At 34.1% G+C, this 24,127-nt stretch overlaps 1 protein-coding gene across 2 annotated transcripts in view; it reads left to right on the top strand.

Annotated features, from left to right (window-relative positions):
* GRID2 (glutamate receptor, ionotropic, delta 2) overlaps nt 1-24,127 on the top strand; it is a 1,587,604-nt gene that overhangs the window by 321,334 nt on the left and 1,242,143 nt on the right. For both annotated transcript variants that reach the window (XM_010860143.1, XM_010860142.1), the window contains exon 2: nt 11,003-11,158. In XM_010860143.1, the coding sequence (XP_010858445.1) occupies nt 11,003-11,158 (156 nt within the window). The remainder of the gene's footprint in view (nt 1-11,002; nt 11,159-24,127) is intronic.

Raw genomic sequence — 24,127 nt, 5'->3', positions numbered from 1 at the left:
TTGGTGGGAATGCAAACTAGTACAGCCACTATGGAGAACAGTGTGGAGATTCCTTAAAAAACTGGAAATAGAACTGCCTTATGATCCAGAAATCCCACTGCTGGGCATACACACTGAGGAAACCAGAAGGGAAAGAGACACGTGTACCCCAGCGTTCATTGCAGCACTGTTTATAATAGCCAGGACATGGAAGCAACCTAGATGTCTATCAGCAGATGAATGGATAAGAAAGCAGTGGTACATATACACAATGGAGTATTACTCAGCCATTAAAAAGAATACATTTGAATCAGTTGTAATGAGGTGGATGAAACTGGAACCTATTATACAGAGTGAAGTAAGGCAGAAGGAAAAACATAAATACAGTATACTAACGCATATATATGGAATTTAGAAAGATGGTAACAATAACCCGGTGTACGAGACAGCAAAAGAGACACTGATGTATAGAACAGTCTTATGGACTCTGTGGGAGATGGAGAGGGTGGGGAGATTTGGGAGAGTGGCATTGAAACATGTAAAATATCATGTATGAAACGAGTTGCCAGTCCAGGTTCGATGCACGATGCTGGATGCTTGGGGCTGGTGCACTGGGACGGCCCAGAGCGATGGTATGGGGAAGGAGGAGGGAGGAGGGTTCAGGATGGGGACCACATGTATACCTGTGGTGGATTCATTTTGATATTTGGCAAAACTAATACAATTATGTAAAGTTTAAAAATCAAATAAAATTAGAAAAAAAAATTTATTGAACAAAATGATTAAAACCTATTTAAGAGTTTTAACATTCATATAAAATTTCATTTTTATAATTATGAAAATAAGAATTATATGTAACTTGGTAATATAGAAGTTTATTATAATGAATATATTGTTATATATTAAGCTTATAGCTTTCTAGAGATTTTGCCTTGAAAATGAGACCTGTGAATTCTGCCACAGTCATTAGTAGCATTAGGTCTCTGGACAGTTACTTGCCCTGAATTTCATTTCCATCAAAGGATTTTTACCAAAACTAAATCATATGATGTCATAATAATACTCATATTATTATTACTAATAAATGTTAATTATTTTCATTGTTATTTCAATTATTATAAACTTGAGAGTAGCACAACAGATTATTTTTAACTCAGAATAATATTTGCTAATTGTCATGACTTTTATATGTATCTAACACATCCTTCGGAGAAGGCAATGGCACCCCACTCCAGTACTCTTGCCTGGAAAATCCATGGACGGAGGAGCCTGGTAGGCTGCAGTCCATGGGGTCGCTAAGGGTCGGACATAACTGAGGGACTTCACTTTCATTTTTCTCTTTCATGCATTGGAGAAGGAAATGGCAACCCACTCCAGTATTCTTGCCTGGATAATCCCAGGGACGACGGAGTCTGGTGGGCTGCCTTATGGGGTTGCACAGAGTCGGACACTACTGAAGCGACTTAGCAGCAGCAACACATCCTTTAGACTATTAAGAGTTTTTATTTTGATTTACTTCCTTAGTCAGAGTACTTGTGAAGGATCAGATAATGTGAATTGAGGAAAATATACCTCTGAATGAAAGGAAAAGTACAATTTAAAAACTCTGCTGCTGCTGCTAAGTCGCTTCAGTCGTGTCTGACTCTGTTCCACCCCATAGACGCCCGCCCACCAGGCTCAGCCATCCCTGGGATTCTTCAGACAAGAACACTGGAGTGGGTTGCCATTTCCTTCTCCAATGCATGAAAGTGGAAAGTGAAAGTGAAGTTGCTCAGTCGTGTCCGACTCTTAGTGACCCCATGGACTGCAGCCTACCAGGCTCCTCCGTCCATGGGATTTTCTAGGCAAGAGTACTGGAGTGGGGTGCCATTGCCTTCTCCTCTAAAAACTCTACTTCCTGTCAAAGAAGACATTAAATTAAAACATATTTGTAAAATTTATGTTGAATAAGAGACTGTTGAAAATACTTGTTATACAGAATTGATTCATGGAGGATATTTCAATGTAATTGATATTATCGAGGCAGGTTTTATATATATACTCTCACATATACTCTCACATGCATAAACATACCACACACATACAATACCTTCATTTTAATAATAGCCCTATTGAAATAGTTGCTTCTCTCTATGTTCAGATGAAGATGCCAGTAGTATAGAAAATGCTAAATTCATTTGGTCACAATTCTGCTGAATTTTCCTCTTGTCTAATTGTATTGAACATGTTCAACCTTTTTTCCTTCTTGTGAAGAATGAAATAAAGGAGAAATCAGATTTTTACAGTATTTATAATACCTTTATTACTTGTCCCTTTGAATACATGCACAGTTTCCACTGGCATTAGTGTAAATATCATGCTACTACTACTACTAAGTCGCTTCAGTTGTGTCCACCTCTTTGCAATTCCATGAATGGTAGCCCACCAGGCTCCTCTGTCCATGGAATTCTTCAGGCAAGAATACTAGAGTGGGCTTCCCTTTCCTTCTCCAGAGGATCTTCTGGGGGATCCAAGGATCAAACCTACATCTCTTGAGGCTCCTGCTTTGCAGCCAGATTCTTTACCACTGAGCTGCCAGGGAAGCCCAGAAATACCATGAGTAGATGCAAAAACATTATAGATCTCTCTCTTGATTTGAATATCTGTACACAGTGAAACTAATGTGTATGCACAGTGCACTGTTAGAATTAAATGTGAAAACCTACTCGTGAATAGTAACATCTAAAACAGTGAGGATAGATGATGACTTAACAATTCTGAATAGCTTTCAAGAGCTGTAAATCCTACTGTGACCCGTGAATTGTCTCAAAGCAGAGAGTTGTGCCTTTTAAAAAAAATTTAATCTCCAAAGCGAATTTGCTAAAGCATCTAAGGCAAAGGGGAATACGTTTTATGTGAAAAGTCTGATGTTCAGGTTTTTACTATAATTCTTCAGTTTTAAATGCTTCATGGTGTAAACAGATACATTGTGCTAATTTCCAGACTAATAATCATTATCAAATACATATGAATGTGTGTGTATATATACATGTGTATGTATATACATATATATATACATTCACTGATACTACTACTTATTGAGCATATATATAATATATATAATAGATCTAGTCATTGTCACACATATGTATTTATGAATGACATAGTGGATCATAATGTGTGCCATTGTATGTTCAGGTTTTTACTATGATTCTTCCATTTTAAATACTTGACAGCATAGAGTAAGTGAATATGTGATGCTAATTGCCAGTTAGTACTCATTATCAAATACATATTTACGTGTGTATATATTGAGATATATATATATTCATTGGTATAACTAGTTACTGAGTATATACTAATATATATAGTAGTTCTAGATATTATCACATATATGTATATAGGAATGGCATAATGGATTATATATGTAATATATATATTTGTACGTACATGGAATAAGTGCTTGAAATGAGAAAAACAGCATAATATGGAAGAAATAGCTCCAAACTTGAAACTAGAAAATCAATATTCCTATTCCACTCATTCTAATTTTTGAATGTGAAACTTTGGTTAAATTACTTAAAATTTTTCACTACAATTTCTGAAAAATGAGAAAGTTTTTTTTACTGAAAAAATGAAAGATTTATCATTCTTAAAATTTATTTCAGCCACAAGTCTATGAAATCCGCAATTGCTGATTTTGTTATCTTATGAAGGCATTTTGATTCTGTTATGGTCTGATGCAACATGTAATGGGTTTCAGTTGTCCTGTCAGCAAATCATTTGTGAAGAAACTCAGTGGCTTGACTTTGATGATTATCTCTGTGTTGATATGTGTTGATACTTTCTTCTTTTCAATTTTTAGAATTACCAAAAAGTATTTGGTATGTTTTGTTGTTCAGTCGCTCAATCACGTCCGACTATTTGAGACTCTGTGGACTGCAGCACGCCAGGCTTCCCTGTCCTTCACTGTCTCCCAGAGTTTGCTCAAACTAGTGTCTATTGAGTCAGTGATGCCATCCAACCATCTCATCCTCTATCGTCCCCTTCTCCTCCTTTCCTCAGTCTTTCCCAGCATCAGGGTCTTTTCTAATGAATTAGCTCTTTGCTTCAGGTGGCCAAAGTAATGAAGCTTGAACTTCAGCATCAATCCTTCCAATGAATATTGAGGGTTGCTTTCCTTTAGAATTGATTGACTGGTGTGATCTCCTTGCAGTCCAAGGGACTCTCAAGAGTCTTCTCCAGGACCACAGTTCAAAAGCATCAATTCTTCGGCACTCAGCCTCCTTTATGATCGAATTCTCACATCCATATATGACTACTGGAAAAACCATAGCTTTGACTGTGTTATTTTTATAAAATTAGATATGCAGATCTTCCAATACTTTTATCAACTCTATATAGGGAAAAATTCCTTCTGTTATCGACTTGCTGTATCTTTTGACCCCAATTGTGTCCTTTCTTTGCCTAGTGCTGCTCCCACCAATTGAATGAGAACAGGTTTGGCAAAGCAGAGCAGAAGCTTTCTTCCTTTATCAAGGAATGGGAAAGGGACAACTGTAAGAACTTTTCTTCCGGGGTAAGGCAAGTGTGAAATTTTTAAGGATTATGAGGTGGGTATGCCATCAGAACCTGTGGAAAATGGCAGTAAGTTTCCAGAAATGTCCAAAGCAGGCACAGTCCTTTGGGCTCCTTCACTCAGGATGCTAATTGTGCTACTAAAGTCCAGCTCCTCCCTTTGGGCAGAGATTCTAGCATGGTAATGAAGCAAAGGCAACTTTCAGACATCGGGGGTCTCTTCAGCTCAGGTGCTGCCCTGGTGGTCAGGCTAGAACTGGTTGGGGCAGTAGACTGTTGCTATCTTGGACCTTTCTACTTGAGCTGATCCTGCAGTTTTGCTTCTGCAATGTGACTTCTGCCTCAGCAAACAGAGAAGTGGGCATGAGTAATGGATTGTGGTGTGGAAAAGGAAGAAAGTAGGTTAGCCTCTGTACAGGTATGGGTCTCTTTCTCGTGACACTTCAGTATGTGTCTGTCTGTCTGCTAAGTCATGTCTGACTCTTTGTGACGCCATGGACTGTATCCTGCCAGGCTCCTATGTCCATGGAATTTTCCAAAAACAAAACAAAACAAAACAATACTGGAGTGGATTGCCATTTCCTACTCCAGGAGATCTTCTTGACCCAAGGACTGAACCCCTATCTCTTTTTGCGTTGGCAGACAGATTCTTTATCATTGCACCACCTGGAAAACCCCTTCAATATCTGTAGCAAAACCTTTCTCAGTATTTTTAGAGGAAATTCAGGGATAAATGAAGAAACATTTTTTGCTCTACTACCTTCCCAGCTAAACAGCATTTCCTCTACTTGCCAGCTATATGTATAAAATGAAGATTTTATATATTGAAACTAAAAATAAAAGCATGTGATTTATACTTGCTAAATAATTTGGGTCTTCTGGAGTCATGATAATACTTGTGATAATAAATTCACATACAGGTACATTTGCAATTGTTTTTGTTCTAATTTAGAATTAGTTGTAACTACATTTTTATTCTTATACTTGAAGTTGAATTTTAATTTTATTTTTTATTGAAGTGTAGTTGATTTACAGTATTCTGTCAATTTTGTACAGCAAAATGATTCACTTATACACATATAGACAAGGAAATATTTTTTATTCTTTTCAATTATTGTTTGTCATAGATACTGAATATAGTTCCCTCTGCTGTGGAGTAGAACCTTGTTGTTTATCCATCCTATTTGAATTAGAATTTAGGTGTCCTGTTTTACAAGATCATGCCTAACTAATATGAGGAAAGTTTAAACTATTATTTTTTGTTGAATATCTAATATACTCAGGCTCCATTATAAATGCTCTAACAATAAAAATAGTTTCTATGGCCCAGGAAATTCATTTTGCTAAGGAGAAAAGGCATATATCCATGACTGAGACAGTATCATGAATAGAGATATGAAGGTATAAATGCTTAAAGTGTTTTTGAGAGTTATGGAGGTGGTCAGATTAGTAAATTCTTATAAATATTTTATTTAACAAGCATGTTTGTGAATGTGAATTTGTGTAAAATTATGTTTTTAACTTATACACATGATCCTTTACAACAGTTAAAAAATTAAGACCTCAACATGTTTTTAATACTGCTGTAAGCCATAATTATTTTCTTCTCTAAGATATAAGAAGACAAGGGATGATCTATTTTGTATTTAAAAACTTGTATGTAGAGTACATGTCATTCTCTTTCCGTAAGGAAAAGTAAAGACCATATTTTCTCTCTCATGGAAGTAGAAGATCATCAGTCCCTAATAGTGGAAATGATTATAATTACAGTTTAGTCATTAGGAATCTTTAGGAGATATTCCTTCTCTGCCTGTTGCTTGGTTATTCTTCCCTCCAGTTTGGCCAGCATAAAATATAAATAGACTGTGATTTGTTGATCACATACTGTGCATGTGTGTATGTGTGCATGTGTGTATGTAAATGGTGGAAGAATTATTTCATCATGACAATAAGTTGGATCTGGCTTTCTCCTCCAGGTTTTAAAATAAAACTGACAGTTAAAACGTGCTAATAAAAATAGCTGGGAAAGAAATAGATGCTGTATCATCATGTACGCTATATAGTTGTGAATGTTTGGGAAACTTTAATTTCAAAAATGACCTTTGATGTTCAATTAGACTGGTGATATGCATTTATTAATACAAAAGATAGAGATGACATAACTATACTATTGGAAGTGCATGGCATACATAAAAAAGGACTGTCTTTCTTGAGATTCTTCATGTGGAAATTACCAGGTTGTCTTCAGAATAGTTGTGCTTGATATAAAATGCTGCATTTACTTTGTGATAAAAAGCCAAACTTAAAATGAGATTTTATAGCTGATGAAAAAAGTAAATAAATAAATAAGTGGATTTGAAATGTTGACTAAGATTTCCTGTTCTTTGCTTATGCTGTCTGTGAGCAGTAAGATAAACTGTTTGTTTTGTCTACTTCCTTTCTGTTTGCTGAAAGATGAACTGCTTCTTTTGTGCATTTCATTTCAGTATATCTTAATTCAGAACAGAATTGACTAATTTGCTATCATTTTGGCAGATTTCTGCCATTTATTAAGCCAGGTTTAATGTTTAAAGCAATTTTAAGTGTTCTGTCAGGCAATAGTAAAATGCTTCCATTAAAAATGTATTACCAATACTCATCAGAAGTCAATAATGTTACTTTCTATAAAACAAGATTGATTAGAAACTCTTCTTTTAAAAAATCTGTTTGGTATTCATGACAAATTAAACATCTCTGTATAAATACACATCACTTCTTTGTGAATAGGCATTTAGAGTATCTGATTTAAAATGAATTGGATATTTCAGCTCTAGATATAGCACCCTTATATCACACTTCCTAACAAACTACTAAAAAAACCTTTATATCCCAGTATGATAATATTATATTTCAATGTAATTATTAATTTAATCTAGATTCTCATAAATATTATCACAAATTAAAAGTCTTTATAAATGTAGATTAAAGCTATCAGGATAAATTAAATTTTATTGCCTAAATATTTTCATTAAAAACTTAGTCTATAAAGTAAACTTCTAATTCAGAGGCAACAAGATAAGTTTAAAATTAATGTGTATTATATAAATTGATTACATCAATAAAACTAATAATATTCTGAGTATTAGGTATATAATAATATAATTCCAAAATAATTTTATATCAATTAAAAAATTCTTCACCCTTTTCTTATGTTCTTATCCATGGCAGGTATTCAAAATGTATAGGATATGGAAAGGAAAGGTTTAAATTGGCTGGTCAAAGTTGTCAGTGAATCCATGCAAATATAGAAGAGCAGTGGTTAAGAAAAATCCAGGCACACAATAAGCCTATTAGACAGTTTGCCTTCTCTAGCAGATATTAATGATTGCTTTACCATGATGAAGCCACTTAGGGTGGGGAGGTCAAAAGTAACCTGCCAGATTTGTCAGAAATGAACATAGTTTCACATTTGCTGTATCATGTATTGAGTCTTATAATGCGTGTTAAATATCATGATTGGTCTTTTCTTAGAAGATTCGAGTGCTTCAGCTACAGAATATTAAATCAACATAATTGGAAGATGTAAAGTGTGTCTGCTTTTATTGATATGTATATGTGTCTTTGTGTGCATGTATGTGAATATATATGCATATCTGTGTCTGCATATAGTGTGTTTATCTCTTCATATATGTGTATAGTATCTGTATTCTATTAATATATATGGAAAAAGGTCATTTTTATATACACACTTTTTTCACACACTGTAATGCATATTATAGTCAAGAAATATATATTATGCATATATAGATTGGATGTACATATGTTCATAGTTATTCCTTTATCATGTTATTGTCCTTTAGGTGTATGTCTTTCTTTATCAGGAGGGAATTCATTAAGTTCAGTTCAGTCACTCAGTTGTGTCTGACTCTTTGTGACCCCATGAATCGCAGCACGCCAGGCCTCCCTGTCCATCACCAACTCCTGGACATTACCCAAACTCATGTCCATTGAGTCGGCGATGCCATCCAGCCATCTCATCCTCTGTCGTCCCCTTCTCCTCCTGCCCCCAATCCCTCCCAGCATCAGGGTCTTTTCCAATGAGTCACTTCTTCATATGAGGTGGCCAAAATATTACAGTTTCAGCTTCAGCATCATTCCTTCCAATGAACACCCAGGGCTGATCTCCTTCAGAATGGACTGGTTGGATCTCCTTGCAGTCCAAGGGACTCAAGAGTCTTCTCCAACACCACAGTTCAAAAGCATCAATTCTTTGGCGCTCAGCCTTCTTCACAGTCCAACTCTCATATCCATACATGACCACTGGAAAAACCATAGTCTTGACTAGACGGACCTTTGTTGGCAAGTAATGTCTCTGCTTTTGAATATGCTATCTAGGTTGGTCATAACTTTCCTTCCAAGGAGTATGCCTCTCTTAATTTCATGGCTGCAGTCACCATCTGCAGTGATTTTGGAGCCCCAAAAAATAAAGTCTGACACTGTTTCCACTGTTTCCCCATCTGTTTCCCATGAAGTGATGGGACCAGATGCCATGATCTTCGTTTTCTGAATGTTGAGCTTTAAGCCAACTTTTTTCACTCTCCTCTTTCACTTTCATCAAGAGGCTTTTTAGTTCTTCTTCACTTTCTGCCATAAGGGTGGTGTCATCTGTTTTCCCAGCAATCTTGATTCCAGCTTGTGCTTCTTCCAGCCCTGTGTTTCTCATGATGTACTCTGCATAAAAGTTAAATAAGCAGGGTGGCAATACACTGCCTTGACGTACTCCTTTTCCTATTTGGAACCAGTCTATTGTTCCATGTCCAGTTCTAACTGTTGCTTCCTGACCTGTATACAGGTTTCTCGAGAGGCAGATCAGGTGGTCTGGTATTCCCATCTCTTTCAAAATTTTCCACAGTTGATTGTGATCCACACAGTTAAAGGCTTTGGCATAGTCAATAAAGCAGAATTAGGTGTTTTTCTGGAACTCTCTTGCTTTTTCGATGATCCATTGGATGTTGGCAATTTGGTCTCTGGTTCCTCTGCCTTTTCTAAAACCAGCTTGAACATCTGGAAGTTCGCAGTTCACATATTCCTGAAGCCTGGGTTGGAGAATTTCGAACATTGCTTTCCTAGCGTGTGAGATGAGTGCAGTTGTGCAGAAGTTTGAGCTTCTTTGGCATTGCCTTTCTTTGGAAATGGAATGAAAACTGACCTTTTCCTAGGTTTATTGAAAAATGCAAAAAGTACATTAACCCAATTATTTGGGATTAAAAAGTAAATTAATAAAAAATGTGTGCCTGCTTAGAACTGGAGGAGTCAATATGCATGATCATATGGCAAAGAATCTCCAAATATGCTATAAAGTCAGAATCCCCATTAAATACTTTCAATCCTTTTGGGTATAACCCTAGAAGGCAGTATCCCATAGTGACACAGAGCAAGAATGTTGGAGTCAAGGAGGAAAAGGCTCTGGCCATTGTTGTGTGAACTTAGTCATATTTCTTGCATGGAATCCTAATTTTTAAAAAACAGTATTTGTATATAGTACTATTTGAAAAGGTGACGACAGAGGATTAGATGGTTGGATGGCATTACGGACTCAATGGAAATGAGTTTGAGCAAGCTCTAGGAGTTGGTGATGGACAGGGAAGCCTGGTGTGCTGCAGTCCAGGGGGTTGCAAAGAGTCGGACATGACTGAGCAACTTAACTGAACTGAATTATTTTAAGAATTATATTAGATACTGTAGTGTGAAAAAATTAATAGAAAATGTTAAGCTCTGTTTGGGTTATATTACAGTATTTAGAAAAAGATACCAGCGTTTATTAAGACATATTTAGTTACCATAGTTTACTTACATTTTGCAGGCATAGCATCATTTAATATAGTTAATAAACCTTACAGATGGATATTATTTTTATTATTAGGTTTTATAGATGATGAATGTGTTTAGAGTTTGAATCACTTGCTCAAGGTCAGACTAACTAATGTGAGAGTCAGGATTTGAAAAGATATGGAAAGTCTTGTTCAAGAAAGAAGGAAGAGAAGAAGTAAAAAGAAAAATAATAAATGAAAATCATGATCAAAATTTGATTCCTATTGACTTCATGAAGGGACTCTCAGAACATTTTCTTATTTTTCTCCTGTTATTCAGAAAAAAATCTTCAAGCTATGAATTCCTATAGATCTTAGTACATGAGGCATTCAGTGCATTTAACCACTTTGTTTTGCAAAGGCTTTTTGTACTTCTTATGCCTTCCCAGTGCTCTCCCAGCAAAACACTCTGATGTGCTATTCATCATTTCCATTTGGAAGAAGTAACTACATTCCTGCTTAGCTGTCACACTGCTTCCAGTACAGTGTGTTTCAGTAATAAATAAAGTGCATGCTTTAAGTATACGTTTTCCGATACATAAGTCTCTTTGGCATAATTCTGGAGGGCATGAGAGAATATTTATGTTATTGTTTAATGGCGACTCACTTCTTTCTAGGAGCAATTTTTGATGAATCTGCCAAAAAGGATGATGAGGTATTTCGCACAGCAGTTGGTGACCTCAACCAGAATGAGGAGATCTTACAGACTGAGAAAATCACATTTTCGGTGACATTTGTTGATGGCAACAACCCTTTTCAAGCAGTTCAGGAAGGTAAGGTCTATCAGCACTCTACATTTTATTTTGTTTTTTTGGTTCAATTCAAATGGCGATGAAATTAAATTTTTAAAAGCCATTAAACATGAACATCATTTTTGCATCTTTGCTGCATTGCTTTTCTTTTAGGGTGTTATTTGGTAGATTTTAATCCTGTATTCTACTTCTGAAAGAGCAGTGAGTGGAAAGTTATTGTTTTAATTGAAATATATGAAAATGGTCATAAATATTTACAATAAAAACTTTGCAACATTTTATGACTTTAGTGTAATTGAAGCATTCCTTAAAAATATGACTTTCTATCTGAAGTTTTACTTTGTTTTCTTTGAGATAACTGCTGCCTTGAGTGATGTCACAACTGGAGATGACATTTAAGGTGTATTCATGACAGAAGTATTGCTGAAAGGAAAACTTTTAGACAGTACATATAAATCAAAGATTTTGTACTGGAATCTACGCTGACCTATGCTATCCATTTTTCACTCTCTACAGTGTGCCAAATTTTAAAGCATTTTTCTCCATTCTCTGTGTAAACTTGAGTGAATTAAAATTTTTCATAGGTACAAAGTCATACAAATACAAATTATTTTTATTATGCTAGAATGATCCTTTGTATGAGTGAAGGATTTTAATAGTGAAAGATCTTACACTAATAAAATTCTAGTTTTGATGCTATTTTTGTAATGCAATATTTAGTCTTTTGATTGGCAAAGTAGTGATTATTCATGAAGTTATTTGTTGTTAATCAGTTTTATATTTTATTGTGATTATATATTTAGTAAAGATACTACTATGAAATTAATTTAGTTAAATGAAGCATTTCTTTCATTAAAAACTTAGAGAAATTGGCAGAAGAAAATATGGACAAGATATAACTGTAGTAAAATTTGGTAGAAAACTTTTTAAAGAAAAGTATTGAAGGGATAAAAAAGATAAATGTTTTTAATTTAATGTATTTACATGATATACAAGTAAGTTTTATTGGAATGTGTTTTTGATCAGTGGCATTGGCTAAAGCTGATTTAAAGCTTATTTCTGTCAGTAAGGCAATGGATAGAATGATTAATAGTCTAATGGATTTTCCTTCTTATTAATTTGATGAAGTGAAAAGATTATTTTAATGAAATGAACAGAAATTTTAAAGGCTGATTTTGTAATAACATAGATTTTTCATATTAACATGATGTAACTTTAATACATAAATATAAATTTAAAAAATCAGATTACTATAAGCATCTGTTTTTTTCTTGCATTTAATTCAGAATTATCCTGGGAATTTGCAACTTTAAATCATGGCTATGCTGATAAATTTTCTATAGAAACATCTAAAAACTGTCTAAATTAATGTTAGAATTCATAAAGCAGTCTGAAAAAATAATAAACTAGAAATTGTGAAAAATACCTGTAACATAAAGGAATAGTTACACTAAGAATGTTATTCTTTAAAATAGGTAGATATTTCTTTCCCAACTGTTAGTTTCAGTAACCAGAGTAAGAACAGGAAAAAATGAGGACCGACTTATTTTTGTGACTGTCTTCTCATGAACTGCAGATGTGCTAAAATATCCATGCCTTTTAAAAAATCCACTTTGACTGAAAAAATGTGGATAAAGCAGTGAGAAATATACATTGGGTAAAATGAAATTGCAGCAGCTAAATAAATATGGCCTTCACACCTTTTTTTAGAGACTACAATTTGAAACACAAGGGCAGTTTTTAAAATACCACAGTTAATCCATTTACATATTGCTTTGAGTAACCATTTCTACTGTCCACTAAATTCTGGAAACAAAAATATCTCTCAAAAGAACTATTGTGATATAAAAGAATTTGTGGCACTGAAAGCAAATTGAGAGAGGAAGTAAGTTTTAAGTTTTCACGATAGAGAATGCTAGATATTTGTCAAGAAAGAATAAAGAACTTGACAGTTTGCCTGATGGGTTTTAATACTAACAGGATGTTCTGGACCAGTTATTTTGATGGTCTGCTCTGGGTAATGAACCTGAAATAAGTTGTAGGAAACTCTGGAGCTAATTTTTTCCCATTCAATATCAAGAAAGATCTTGCTTAATTTTAGAAGTAAAAATAGTTTCTTTCTAGAGCTCTTATTATATTTGATAACTTTGAAACAATAATAGAAATATTCAATTGAGAGAGAACAAAAAGTATTTAGGAGTATTTCTTAAATATTTTGAGGAAGTCTTTTAGGAGAAACCTTCAACTGAACTATCAAAGATGGTCACCTTTCTATTATCGTATCTTTGCTGCAATACCATTAAAATCTATAATATAGAGGGTCTTAAATCAGTTTATTTGTTTTTCACATTCTAAAGATGGACACGGCATTCAGTGCTGTCATTATTATCAGTAAGTAGTTTATACATTAGTCTTTCTGATGAACATCTAAAAATTAATGATTTTGAATTCTTTTACCCTCTCTTTGTATTTTTAATATGTTTGTTTTTTCATTTGTTTATTTGAAAGTCTGACCCTTGAACAAATAACATCATCAAAGTATATGGATATTTTGGTCATAAAAATGAATTATAATAGGGATCTGTCAACAGATAAATGGAATCTAATATGAAATCCTCAGTTTATTTTATTGTTAGAACTTTCTCCAACATTTGCATGATTTTTTTCAATTTAATATTTTGTTTATGCCATCTATTTTCAACACTTAATAAGAGAGAGAGATTTAAATATAAACAGCCTACTCCATAAACTTTAATAAAGAATATTGGTAATATAAAGTGCTCCTTTGTAGTTTTGGTTACTGTAAGTTTGAGCATAATAATAATTATTTTAAGGTGATTTTCTTGAAGAAAATATCTTGTTTACAACACAGGATCAATATTTTTTATTCTCTGATGAGCAATGACTATTTGATCATCATTTTCACTATCCTATAACATTAATCTCAGCAGTTTCAGATAAATGAACAGTAGGAAAAAAATACTTGTTTTAATAAAAGTAATTTGTAAATAAACCACCTACTTTTAGGTAATTATTTTTGCTTTCTTCTGAATATGTTTTGATAAGCCATTGGTTACCTTTCATCTGTTGAGCTGTGATGTCAACTAATGGTAAAGACTTTTTCATACCTTAACTTAGGAATTCTTTTCTTTACTTTCTTTTTGTGTGTGGACATTTTCCTTAAGATATACCAAAAATAAAATTGAAAACCTATAGAATTATTATGGTACAAAATTATATAAATCCTATTGAATGTTAAATTAAATAATTGAGACCACTGTGGTTGAGTAATTCTTCTACAAACTAGAAGTGTGTAGCAAAGAACGAATGAACTAAGCCAAGGCCTGTAGACCACTGACCTGATATTTTCCTTACTATATCTGCAAGGATATATATATATATATAATATAATATTTACTTATGAGGAAAATTCATAATATATTCTGATATATTCTAGGACTTCAGTAAACACTGTAGGGAATGAAAATGGTAGCAGATTTATATGTTTTGATATGCGCAGGTTATGTTCATAGGTTTTAGATGGCATGGATTAGCAGAAAAATACCAATTTGATTGACAGCAGCAGTTGCATTGTATAATCCACTCAGTTCATTCATCCTTACTTCTCCTCATCTAAATAATAATGAAGAAATCAGAACATAAGTGATGTATTTTAAGGTCAATTTCATCTCTGTAGATAAGATTCTCCACAAGTCTTTAGAACAAATTTCCAGATTTAGATACATAAAGAATTAAAGAAATTATAATTATTCAGTTCTCACTTCAGAGATGGCTTCACATTGCTGAAATTGCCTCCTATTTTTTTTTCTTTCTTTTTCCGTGACTGACTTCAGAATTGATTAAAGGAATATATGATAGCTGTCGTTTGTTCTGCTACCTCACCCAGCTATTCACAGCAACCTGGAGCACTCATTAATTTCATCAGAATCCAGAAAGGGCCTTTTGCAGGTTCAGGTGACCTGGACCAAAGCAGTTGTGAGATTTCTTTCCTTACTTTTCTTTTAAAGATTGTTTCCTCTGTTGGACCTATGTCCTGAATATAACATAGATACACAAATGACTGTTGTGAAAGGCACCTCTGTCTCTACTGAAAGCAATAGCAGTTGTTTATATTGTTAGCTCTTAGCTGAAACCAACACCACTATGGGCCATGAAAGGTGGGGATTTATAAGAAAACAAGGTCAGGAAATGTAAGGAGAATGTGTAAAAATGTTCACATTGAAAGGTGAATGCAGACATATGAATGCATGTATAATTCTTGCCTATATCAGATGTATCAGGAAGAATGTTAAGAACTATGCACTAATATTGAATGGCAAGATTCAGTTAAAACATTTTGACATAATTATTAGAAAAAATATATAAAAATGAAATGCATAGTGAGAAGAGTATAAGGGAAGATTTATACTATAGAGTCACAAATGATTCTATTTGAAAACAAAGGACTATCAAAATTATTCTCTTCTCTGATGTGTTAAAAATCATTATAAACAATTTAGTTATAAAAGTTGATTTTGATACAAAAAGCAGTCACAATTAGGATTGCTCATCTTCCAGTTACAGCCTGGTCCATCTTTAACTCACTTCTTGACACACCAGGCCTGAATATCGATTGCTCTCAAAGAATCTTGTAAAAATAGACCTCTCACTTTCACACAGTGACAGTTTCAGTTGGATTTGCCTCGCATATCTTCCAGAATTAAATTAGTGTAAGTGTAAAACAGTGAGACTACTCTTATTTATGGTTTATGAAATAAGTCCTGTGTCTTTTTGATTATATATAAATATCCATGTATCTATATCACGTGTGTAAAAGGGATGACAGAAGAGTAGCAGAGCCAAAAACAGTGTAAGGAAATCTAAGCAGGAAAAACCTTTCCTAAGACACATGACAATTCACTGTGAATATTTCTGGTGCCATAGGCTAAATCTGAATAGTCTGGTTCAAAGAAGATGTAAATGTAAAAGAATGATTTATGTGGCTGTGGTATTTGATGCTTTATTCCAGGGCTTAGTCTCATAATTTATATTCCTCTCTGCTTTAATAGGATATTTTTACTGTGATTAAAAGCATCTGTTAATTCCAAAATTCTTAGATTGGATTCTTCAATTTTCCTTAGCATAAGATTGCAATGTATGTAACTCATCAGCCTGTGTTTCCTGGACCAACTTATATAACTCCAACTTCAGCTAATTTTTTGAATCTCCTGACCACTGAACTTGAGAATTAGTGACTCCAGAAACCAAGAAACAAAATCTGAACATCATGCGATTATACTTCTTCTCATTCATTCATTTGTTCATTTCTTCCCCCATTTTTTTCATTCCTTCTTCTCTTTCCACATCAAGGCGAATGTTGTATTTTGTCTCTAGGCCCAATACTCTGTAGACAACTGATGCCTAACTCCATGTGCAGAGCAGTTGAAGGGATAGTGATACAGCTGACTGGCCACCTCTGGGCACTCACAAGGAAGGAGAGATTCTCGAGGTCCATTTGGTGTCTGTCTGGACAACCTGCCTCTCTTCATGAGTCTGGGGTGTTTAGGTTGGTCAGTTCTCCAGAAATTCTATGCCAAGTTCTGCATCAGTTTTCCTTCCTACTGCCACGTTCTAAGAACTGGCAGACAAGGTCTGCAATCAGAATCTGCCTAGTGTGTGATCTTTAGTACTTATCATTAATGTAGTATTAAAATTTTAGACATCTGTATCTATTAGGGACAGCACAGGCATACATTCTTTCAAATATCTCATATTATCCATTTTCATTAAAGAATTGCCGATCAAGAAGGATTATAATAATATATATTTGGACTCTAATTTTGAGGGTACTCAGTTAAATCAGTCTTTTCAAATACTTAAAGCCTATAACTCTTCCAAGACTGGGCCGTCTGTCACGGAGATAGCAAAAGAGAAGATGGAATGTCTGTCTGCAGGAGATCTAAACATGCACCTGAGGGGGACTGTGGATTTTTACATGTCGTTCCTTCTACCTGTAACTTGGGGTTTTAATTGTGTTAATAGTAGAAACACGATGTTCTAGATTTTTAAAACATTTACTTTTCAGAAAAGAGGGAATTTCTTTTTTAAAGAAATTCATTATTTTTAATATAATGTTAATAAAGATATACAGTGCATAGCTTAATTTAATTTTTTTCTGTGATTTTTTTGTTCTACTCTTTTACTGGTAAGTCTTTCCCTTATATCAGTCAATACGACATTTTAAAGTAAGGTCCCTATTAAGGTCCCTATTACTATGAACAGATTGAAATTCAGATGTTTATAGACCCTTATATCATGATTTTATGTAGCCTTTCTGCTTCAGGACCTTTTACCTGACTACCTACAATTGTGTATTGTTGTGTAAGTTACCTCATAAAATATATATTTCAGCCACATGTGCTACTCTGGATCTTGTTTTATTTAGAAGAATCTGTAGCAGCTTTCTATGAAAACTGTGTTTAATGCAGTTTTTTTTGTTGTTGCTTAAGTGTTCTTTCTACCAACCAAACATTTTCTTGTAATAATAGCACACCACTTTCTTCTGTTCTTTTTCTACCTTTATGGATAGAGTGCATGATTAAACAGCATAATTCAGTTTCTAATCGGTCTTTTATGATAGTTATTTGGTAAAAGAATTACCTATTATGTCATAAAGTGACTGAATATATGGTTTATTAGATTAAAAACCACATTTACGTGCACTCTGCAGTTGTAATGAGAGTCCATTTTGTAGTCATAAAAATTGTTTAAGTTCATGTTGACAAACCAAAGGTGACTTAACTATATTCAGAATTTAAAAACTATTACAAGTATTATTAATATCCAGCTTTTAGATGATCCAGTCTACTTGCTTAATTTGAGAATAAAAAATATTCTGACTTTTTATTTTAACATTTAACAGCTTATTTTTGCATGTACTTGCAAAGTATTTTTAGAATTATTGGAATCTCATTATGCATAGTCTTTTAGTATCCATACAATATTTTGTTGAATTATTTTGTAATTTTCAAAAGAAATATCACTGAAACACTTATTTTTAAAAACAAGACACACAAGCCAATGTGCAATAGAAAATTGCATATTCTAGGAAAAATAAGAATGAGTCAGCAAGTACTTTGGGGGTGCCTCTAAGCATTTAGCCTTGAGCGAATTACTCTGCACAATACCGTGGTCTCCACTGGCTGCCCTGAAATCTTAGCGTAGTTAGCTTAACTATTATTATCACTGTGTTAGATATTGACCTATATCTGCACCTCTTGCTTTTACCCTCCTATTACAGTGCTTTTAAAAATTCCTCACTCATCTCCTTTTTAATCTTTGATTCTTCACTGTATTCACTCACAATATTTATATTTGGTTCAGTATGTGTTTTAAACTTGATGCTTGAGGAAAAAGAAAACATTGCAGTTAAGTGCGAGGGCCGTGTGTTCTTGTGCGTAGTAAGTCGCTTTGTGCACATAGTAAGTCGTTTTGTGTGTATGTGCTAAGTTGCTTAAGCCATGTCCCACTCTTTGTGATCCTGTGGACTGTAGCCCGCCAGGCTCCTCTGTCCATGGTGGATTTTCCAGATAAGGATACTGGAGTTGGTTTCTATGCCCTTCCCAGAGGATTATCCTGACCTAGGGATTGAACCCGAGTCTCTTTGTCTCCTGCTTTGGCAGGCAGGGTCTTTACCACTAGTGCCACCTGGGAAGCATGGGCGATGTAATTAGATAAATCTACCTTTGTATGAATGCTGCTTCACCTCTTAATATCTGTGGGACCATAAACACACCTATTGTTTCCAAGCCTCAGTTTATTCATAAAGTGGGAATGAACACATACTCTGTAGGAAGACTGCTATGATCATTGTTGCATAATAATTACATGGGATAACAATTACGGTTTGTGGGTTCCTCTACTAATCTAAATGCATTTTAATAGTGGAGTACATGGTGACTTGGCACCATTGCATGTGTAAATCAGCAAATTCCTATCTTTCTCTGACCTAGCATTCCCATACATCCTTTGCCACATGCATTGGTAGTTCCCATGCATACCATGGAGAATACTAAATTTAATAACTGCCTAGTCAGTGTCTTTTTTTTCCCAAGATATTTTTTTCTTATCAAGATCCTGAATTCTGGATTGTAAAAATGTTATATAAATTAAATGCTTTTTTTTTTTCTTCTGTTTTCCTGGGGTAGTTTTGCTTATCAGCCCAGAAAAAGAATTATATTTGTAGTATAATTTATTAAGGTTTGGAGGATTTAAAATACGTTGTTACCATTTCTGGGAAGTAGAGAAAGCTTGTAGGGAGCAAACTAAAGCTTTCTGATAATTTGTGTAGGCTTAATACAATCAGTGAAGTAAATAAGGCACTGAGTCATAACTACATGGAATTCAGTTGTAGAGAGGCATAATGTGGAAGAATGACATATGTGAAGGTCAAATATAGAAATAAATTCAAGGAAAACTTGAGACTTTAATAGATGCATCGTATCTGATATTTTGAATTTATTTCTAACATGATTGTTTAAAAGGTTATCTTTCTATGTTTTTTTTACTTTTATTTCATTATGGGTGGATATCAACTTTAAAACCTTGATCATAGGTTTCTTTGAATTTCCAGTATTTTCCTCAATAACACATAGTATCATGTTATTTTCGCAGAACTCCATGCCTCATTTCAAGACATATTTGCCTTTTGGTCTCTGATAGACTATTATGATAGTAAGAATGGCTAGGGCTTCCCTTGTAGTTTGGTTGGTAAAGAATCTGCCTGCAATGCTGGAGACTCAAGTTCAATTCCTGGGTAGGGAAGATAGATCCCCTGGAGAAGGAAATGGCAACCTACTCCAGTATTCTTGCCTGGAGAACCCCACAGACAGAGGAGCCTGGCGTGCTGCAGTCCATGGGGTTGCAAGATTCAGACACGAGTGAGCAACTAAACCACCACCAAGAATGGCTAAGCTCAATATCTATTATATATGAGGAATGTTTCAAAGTAAAAAGCATATGTTTTCTCAAAATGTTTATTTGGGGCGGGGGGCTGTTCTACAAATAAAGTCAGATGTGATCTTTTCATAGAAAATGTTCTTGAATAGAATAACCAGTAACAGTTTTTGTATTTTACTTTTGAATTTACACTTATATAAAATCAAACAGAATATGTTGAGGTGGTCCTGTGTGCTTATTCAAGTTATTGAAAATGAGCTCAAGGTAAATACCTCTGGTGATAGAAAGTTATTTGGAGATTAAAAAAGTGGTGCACATACTTATTGGTCACAGAGAAAGAAACTGACACATCAGCCTCATTCTATGGGCTACCAAATGCTGTTCTTATTGTTTTATATTAATTTGTCAACAGTACTTGTAATGTTTGAAACTTTTTAGTTCATTCTTTGATTGTTTTGAATTTCTAGGCATTTTTGTCCCCATTTAAAGAAGTTTTATATCTATATTAACTCATCATATATATATTAATATATGTATTATATATATGCATTTATATATACATATACATAGAAATTCATATGCTTATTTTAAATATATATCTTATACAGCATATATGTCATGTATATATGATATATATATACCATATCTATTATGCTTATCTATCTACCTTTCTCAAAAGAAGTTCACCAAGCATTTCTTTCTTTTGGTAATCCTTCCAAAGTTGATTCATGCTTCTCATGGGTAATTTTAACTCCCTATTTACTATATCTGTTACAGTGAAACAAGGCTGGTTTGTTGTTAAACCACCGTCATTCATTATCTAAAATTTATGCCAGGGCTCCATGAGAGCACAGATGAATCATTAGTTTACACTTCCTTTCCTCGGAAATTACTTAAACCTTAAATATGAGAAGAGGAGACCAACTGGAAGAAAACTATGAATCACCAAGAATAATTCATGATTCTTTCAAAAAGAAAATAATTGTTTACTTATTTTTAAGATACTTTTAATGAACTACTCTACACTGTATTAGAAATTTATACAGATGAATGAGATAAATTTACCTCAAGCAACCAAGGACTTTATATTTTAAAGAAAGATATACAAAAATAGCTAAAGAAGCAAACACATTTTTTTAGGGAGAAGGCTGACAGCAAAATAACTGATACTATGATAAAAATAGTAGGTGGGTTGTGTGTGTGTGTGTGTGTGTGTGTGTGTGTGCAACTTAAAGCCAGGAGTTCATTTTTTTATGTAGTGATTGTGGAAAATGCAAAAAGGGACATTTTTGCTAAGATTTGAAGTTGCAAAATAGTAAGCCATGCAAAGATAAGAGGAAATAGCATTGCAGGCAGTAGCAATGACAAAACCATTTGGAGGTAGGGTTTGCTTCATGTGTTTGAGGGAATTAGATTACCTTTTGAATACTCAAGCTTTTATTCTATTGTTTTGCAAATGTTTGTTTCCATCAAACCAACCAGTGAAGTTGCTCAGTCATGTCCGACTCTTTGCGACCCCATGGACTGTAACCTACCAGGCTCATCCATCCATGGAATTTTCCAGGCCAAAGTACTGGAGTGGGTTGCCATTTTCTTCTTCAGGGAATCTTCCTGACCCAGGGATTGAACCCAGGTCTCCCGCATTCGCTTTACTGTCTGAGCCATCAGTGAGGTCATTATTTACTGGGTAGCAATATTATTTATGAATTTGTTACCCAAATCTGCTTCAGTTTTCCCGTTTGGGAATGAGTATTGTGTTCTAAAAGAAATTCTGATGGTTCTTCAGATTCTGACTGACATCTGTGGCATGGAAGGCAATGTTAATCATGAATCCCTTTTGGATTTGAGGTTCACCTGTTTGTAACTGATTTTGAATATAGATATGGGAACATTTGGGCTATTAATACAAGTGTTCTTCCTAGGGAAAAATATGAAATTACATGGAAAAAAATTTTTAAATTAAAAAAATATTAAATGGGAAAAAGAATTTTACCCCGTTTTCTTGGTCTTTTAATACAGAGTAACACAGAGAGATATATTAACATCTAAAACTAGGGAAGAAACATCATTTTGTGACTTTTATATCTGCTGTATACTCTTGACAAAAGAGCCTCCTTTGAAAGCCCAAGAATGAGAATTGTCATTTATTTATATCTTATTATATCCCATGAGCTGTTAAAAGTGCTTCCCCGACCCCATCTAATTTGTACACTGCCTTATAAACTAAAAGACAGTATAAGTTATTCTTACAAGCTTTTTATAGATGAAGAAAATGACATAGAGCTAGGTTAGCTAACTAGTCACAACTGAAACTTTTAATATAGTTCCTGGAATACTCTGGTATTTCAGAATGCTAACTAGGAGTCCCAGACATATATCAGTTGCAGGAGGAGAGTGGGTTCAAGGTGTTTATTATCTGTCTCCTCTGTGACATCTGTTTGAGCTGGGGGTTTCTCTCACAAGACATTTTGTTACCTAGTAACTTATAAAGAGTCATAAGGAGAAAGTAACAAGTTACAAAGGAACTGTTTTGCATTTTATCTCTTTTATTTCCTAGATCCACAGTTTAATAGATACTAATGAACAACAAATGGCCAAGCAGCAGGCAGCAAAGAAAGAGGAAACATAGGAAAGGTCCATAAAAGCATGACCAACATTGTAACTTTATTTCTTCCTTCATCCAACATTATTCAGCACCCAAGTAAAATATAGTAAAGCAGAATTAGTGAAAAAATGTTATGTAACTTAGGGGCCCTCTGCATTTTTAAGGATTTAAACCACTGAGAAAGAATAAATGTATGTGTACAGATAACGTAATTGCTAGGCAGTGGTTTCTTGAGGAACAAAATACAAAGTTCAGTAGAAAATGAGATGATTTACAGCCTAGGGATGGTGAGTAAAGGGACAAAGTAAAGAAAAAATAAAGAGGAAAACTGTCTCTGCTCTGAAAGAAGCCATGTCTTCTGCTCTGAAAGAAAAGATCTAATCAAAAAAAGCAGCCATTTCAAAAATACATCTTTGTGATTGTGAAAAATGTCATGTGTGGTGAGCCTGGACTGAGAATGGAAACATCAGGCCCCAAGGACAGAAAAGTAACTTTTCTGTCAATGTCTTTATCTTGTTCCAGCTTCAAGATCATGCCTTTCCATAACCAGCGGTAGAATAGTGAACTCAGCATGGAAAAAATCATGATTCAGCAAGTAAAATTAGGCATGAATAAAGACATTAATAATGACATCAGCCTTCATATAGCAAAGCCTTTGTGTTTTTTTTTTTTTTTGTAATGCAGCAAAAATACTGAAAGTGATTTGAGTTCAAAGATGATGCTTCAAAGGCACAGTGCGTCCAGTGTTTTAAGAGCAAATGATATTTTTACAATAATTATTCCATATCTATGGAAGAGTAATTGCTTTTCATGTTAAAGAGATAAGCCCCTAAGTTTTATAATACAAAAATATTGTACATATGCTTTAATGTTTTTAAAGGATTATTACTACCCATTTGGCATTGTATGCTATAACTCAGAGTGTCATGGCACTGTGCTCGTCCGTGAAAATATGGATTGTTTCCTAACCTAGTTGGACAGAGGTAGATAAAGAATAATAATATCCTGCTTTGGGGTTCTTTTATATACATAGTCTGTGATAATTCCTTTTTTTCTTTTTTGTTCAAGTTATGTAGTCAACGTTTTAAATTAAAAGCATTTATAGGTCAGATTATCCAAGTAAACAATGAGGGGTCTTTATTTGAATAAAAAATGCTCTACCATCTGTGAAAATCAACATTCACTGTGTGTTAATTATTGGTTAACTTATTAATCCACCTGAGTAAATATTAAGAGTTTATAATTTGCAAAATACTATAATATTTGCAGAAAGAGATATCCAGGGACATCAATATAGTTTCTAGCCTCAAACATCTTATGATTAGCAGGTAACAGACATAAATAACATTAACATCAGTTCAGTTCAGTTCAGTCGCTCAGTTGTGTCCGACTCTTTGTGACCCCATGAATCACAGCACACCAGGCTG

Source organism: Bison bison, unplaced genomic scaffold (genome assembly GCF_000754665.1).
Source record: "Bison bison bison isolate TAMUID 2011002044 unplaced genomic scaffold, Bison_UMD1.0 scf7180017864464, whole genome shotgun sequence".
Classification (NCBI taxonomy): Eukaryota; Metazoa; Chordata; class Mammalia; order Artiodactyla; family Bovidae; genus Bison; species Bison bison.
This window is presented reverse-complemented; position numbering and strand designations above follow the sequence as displayed.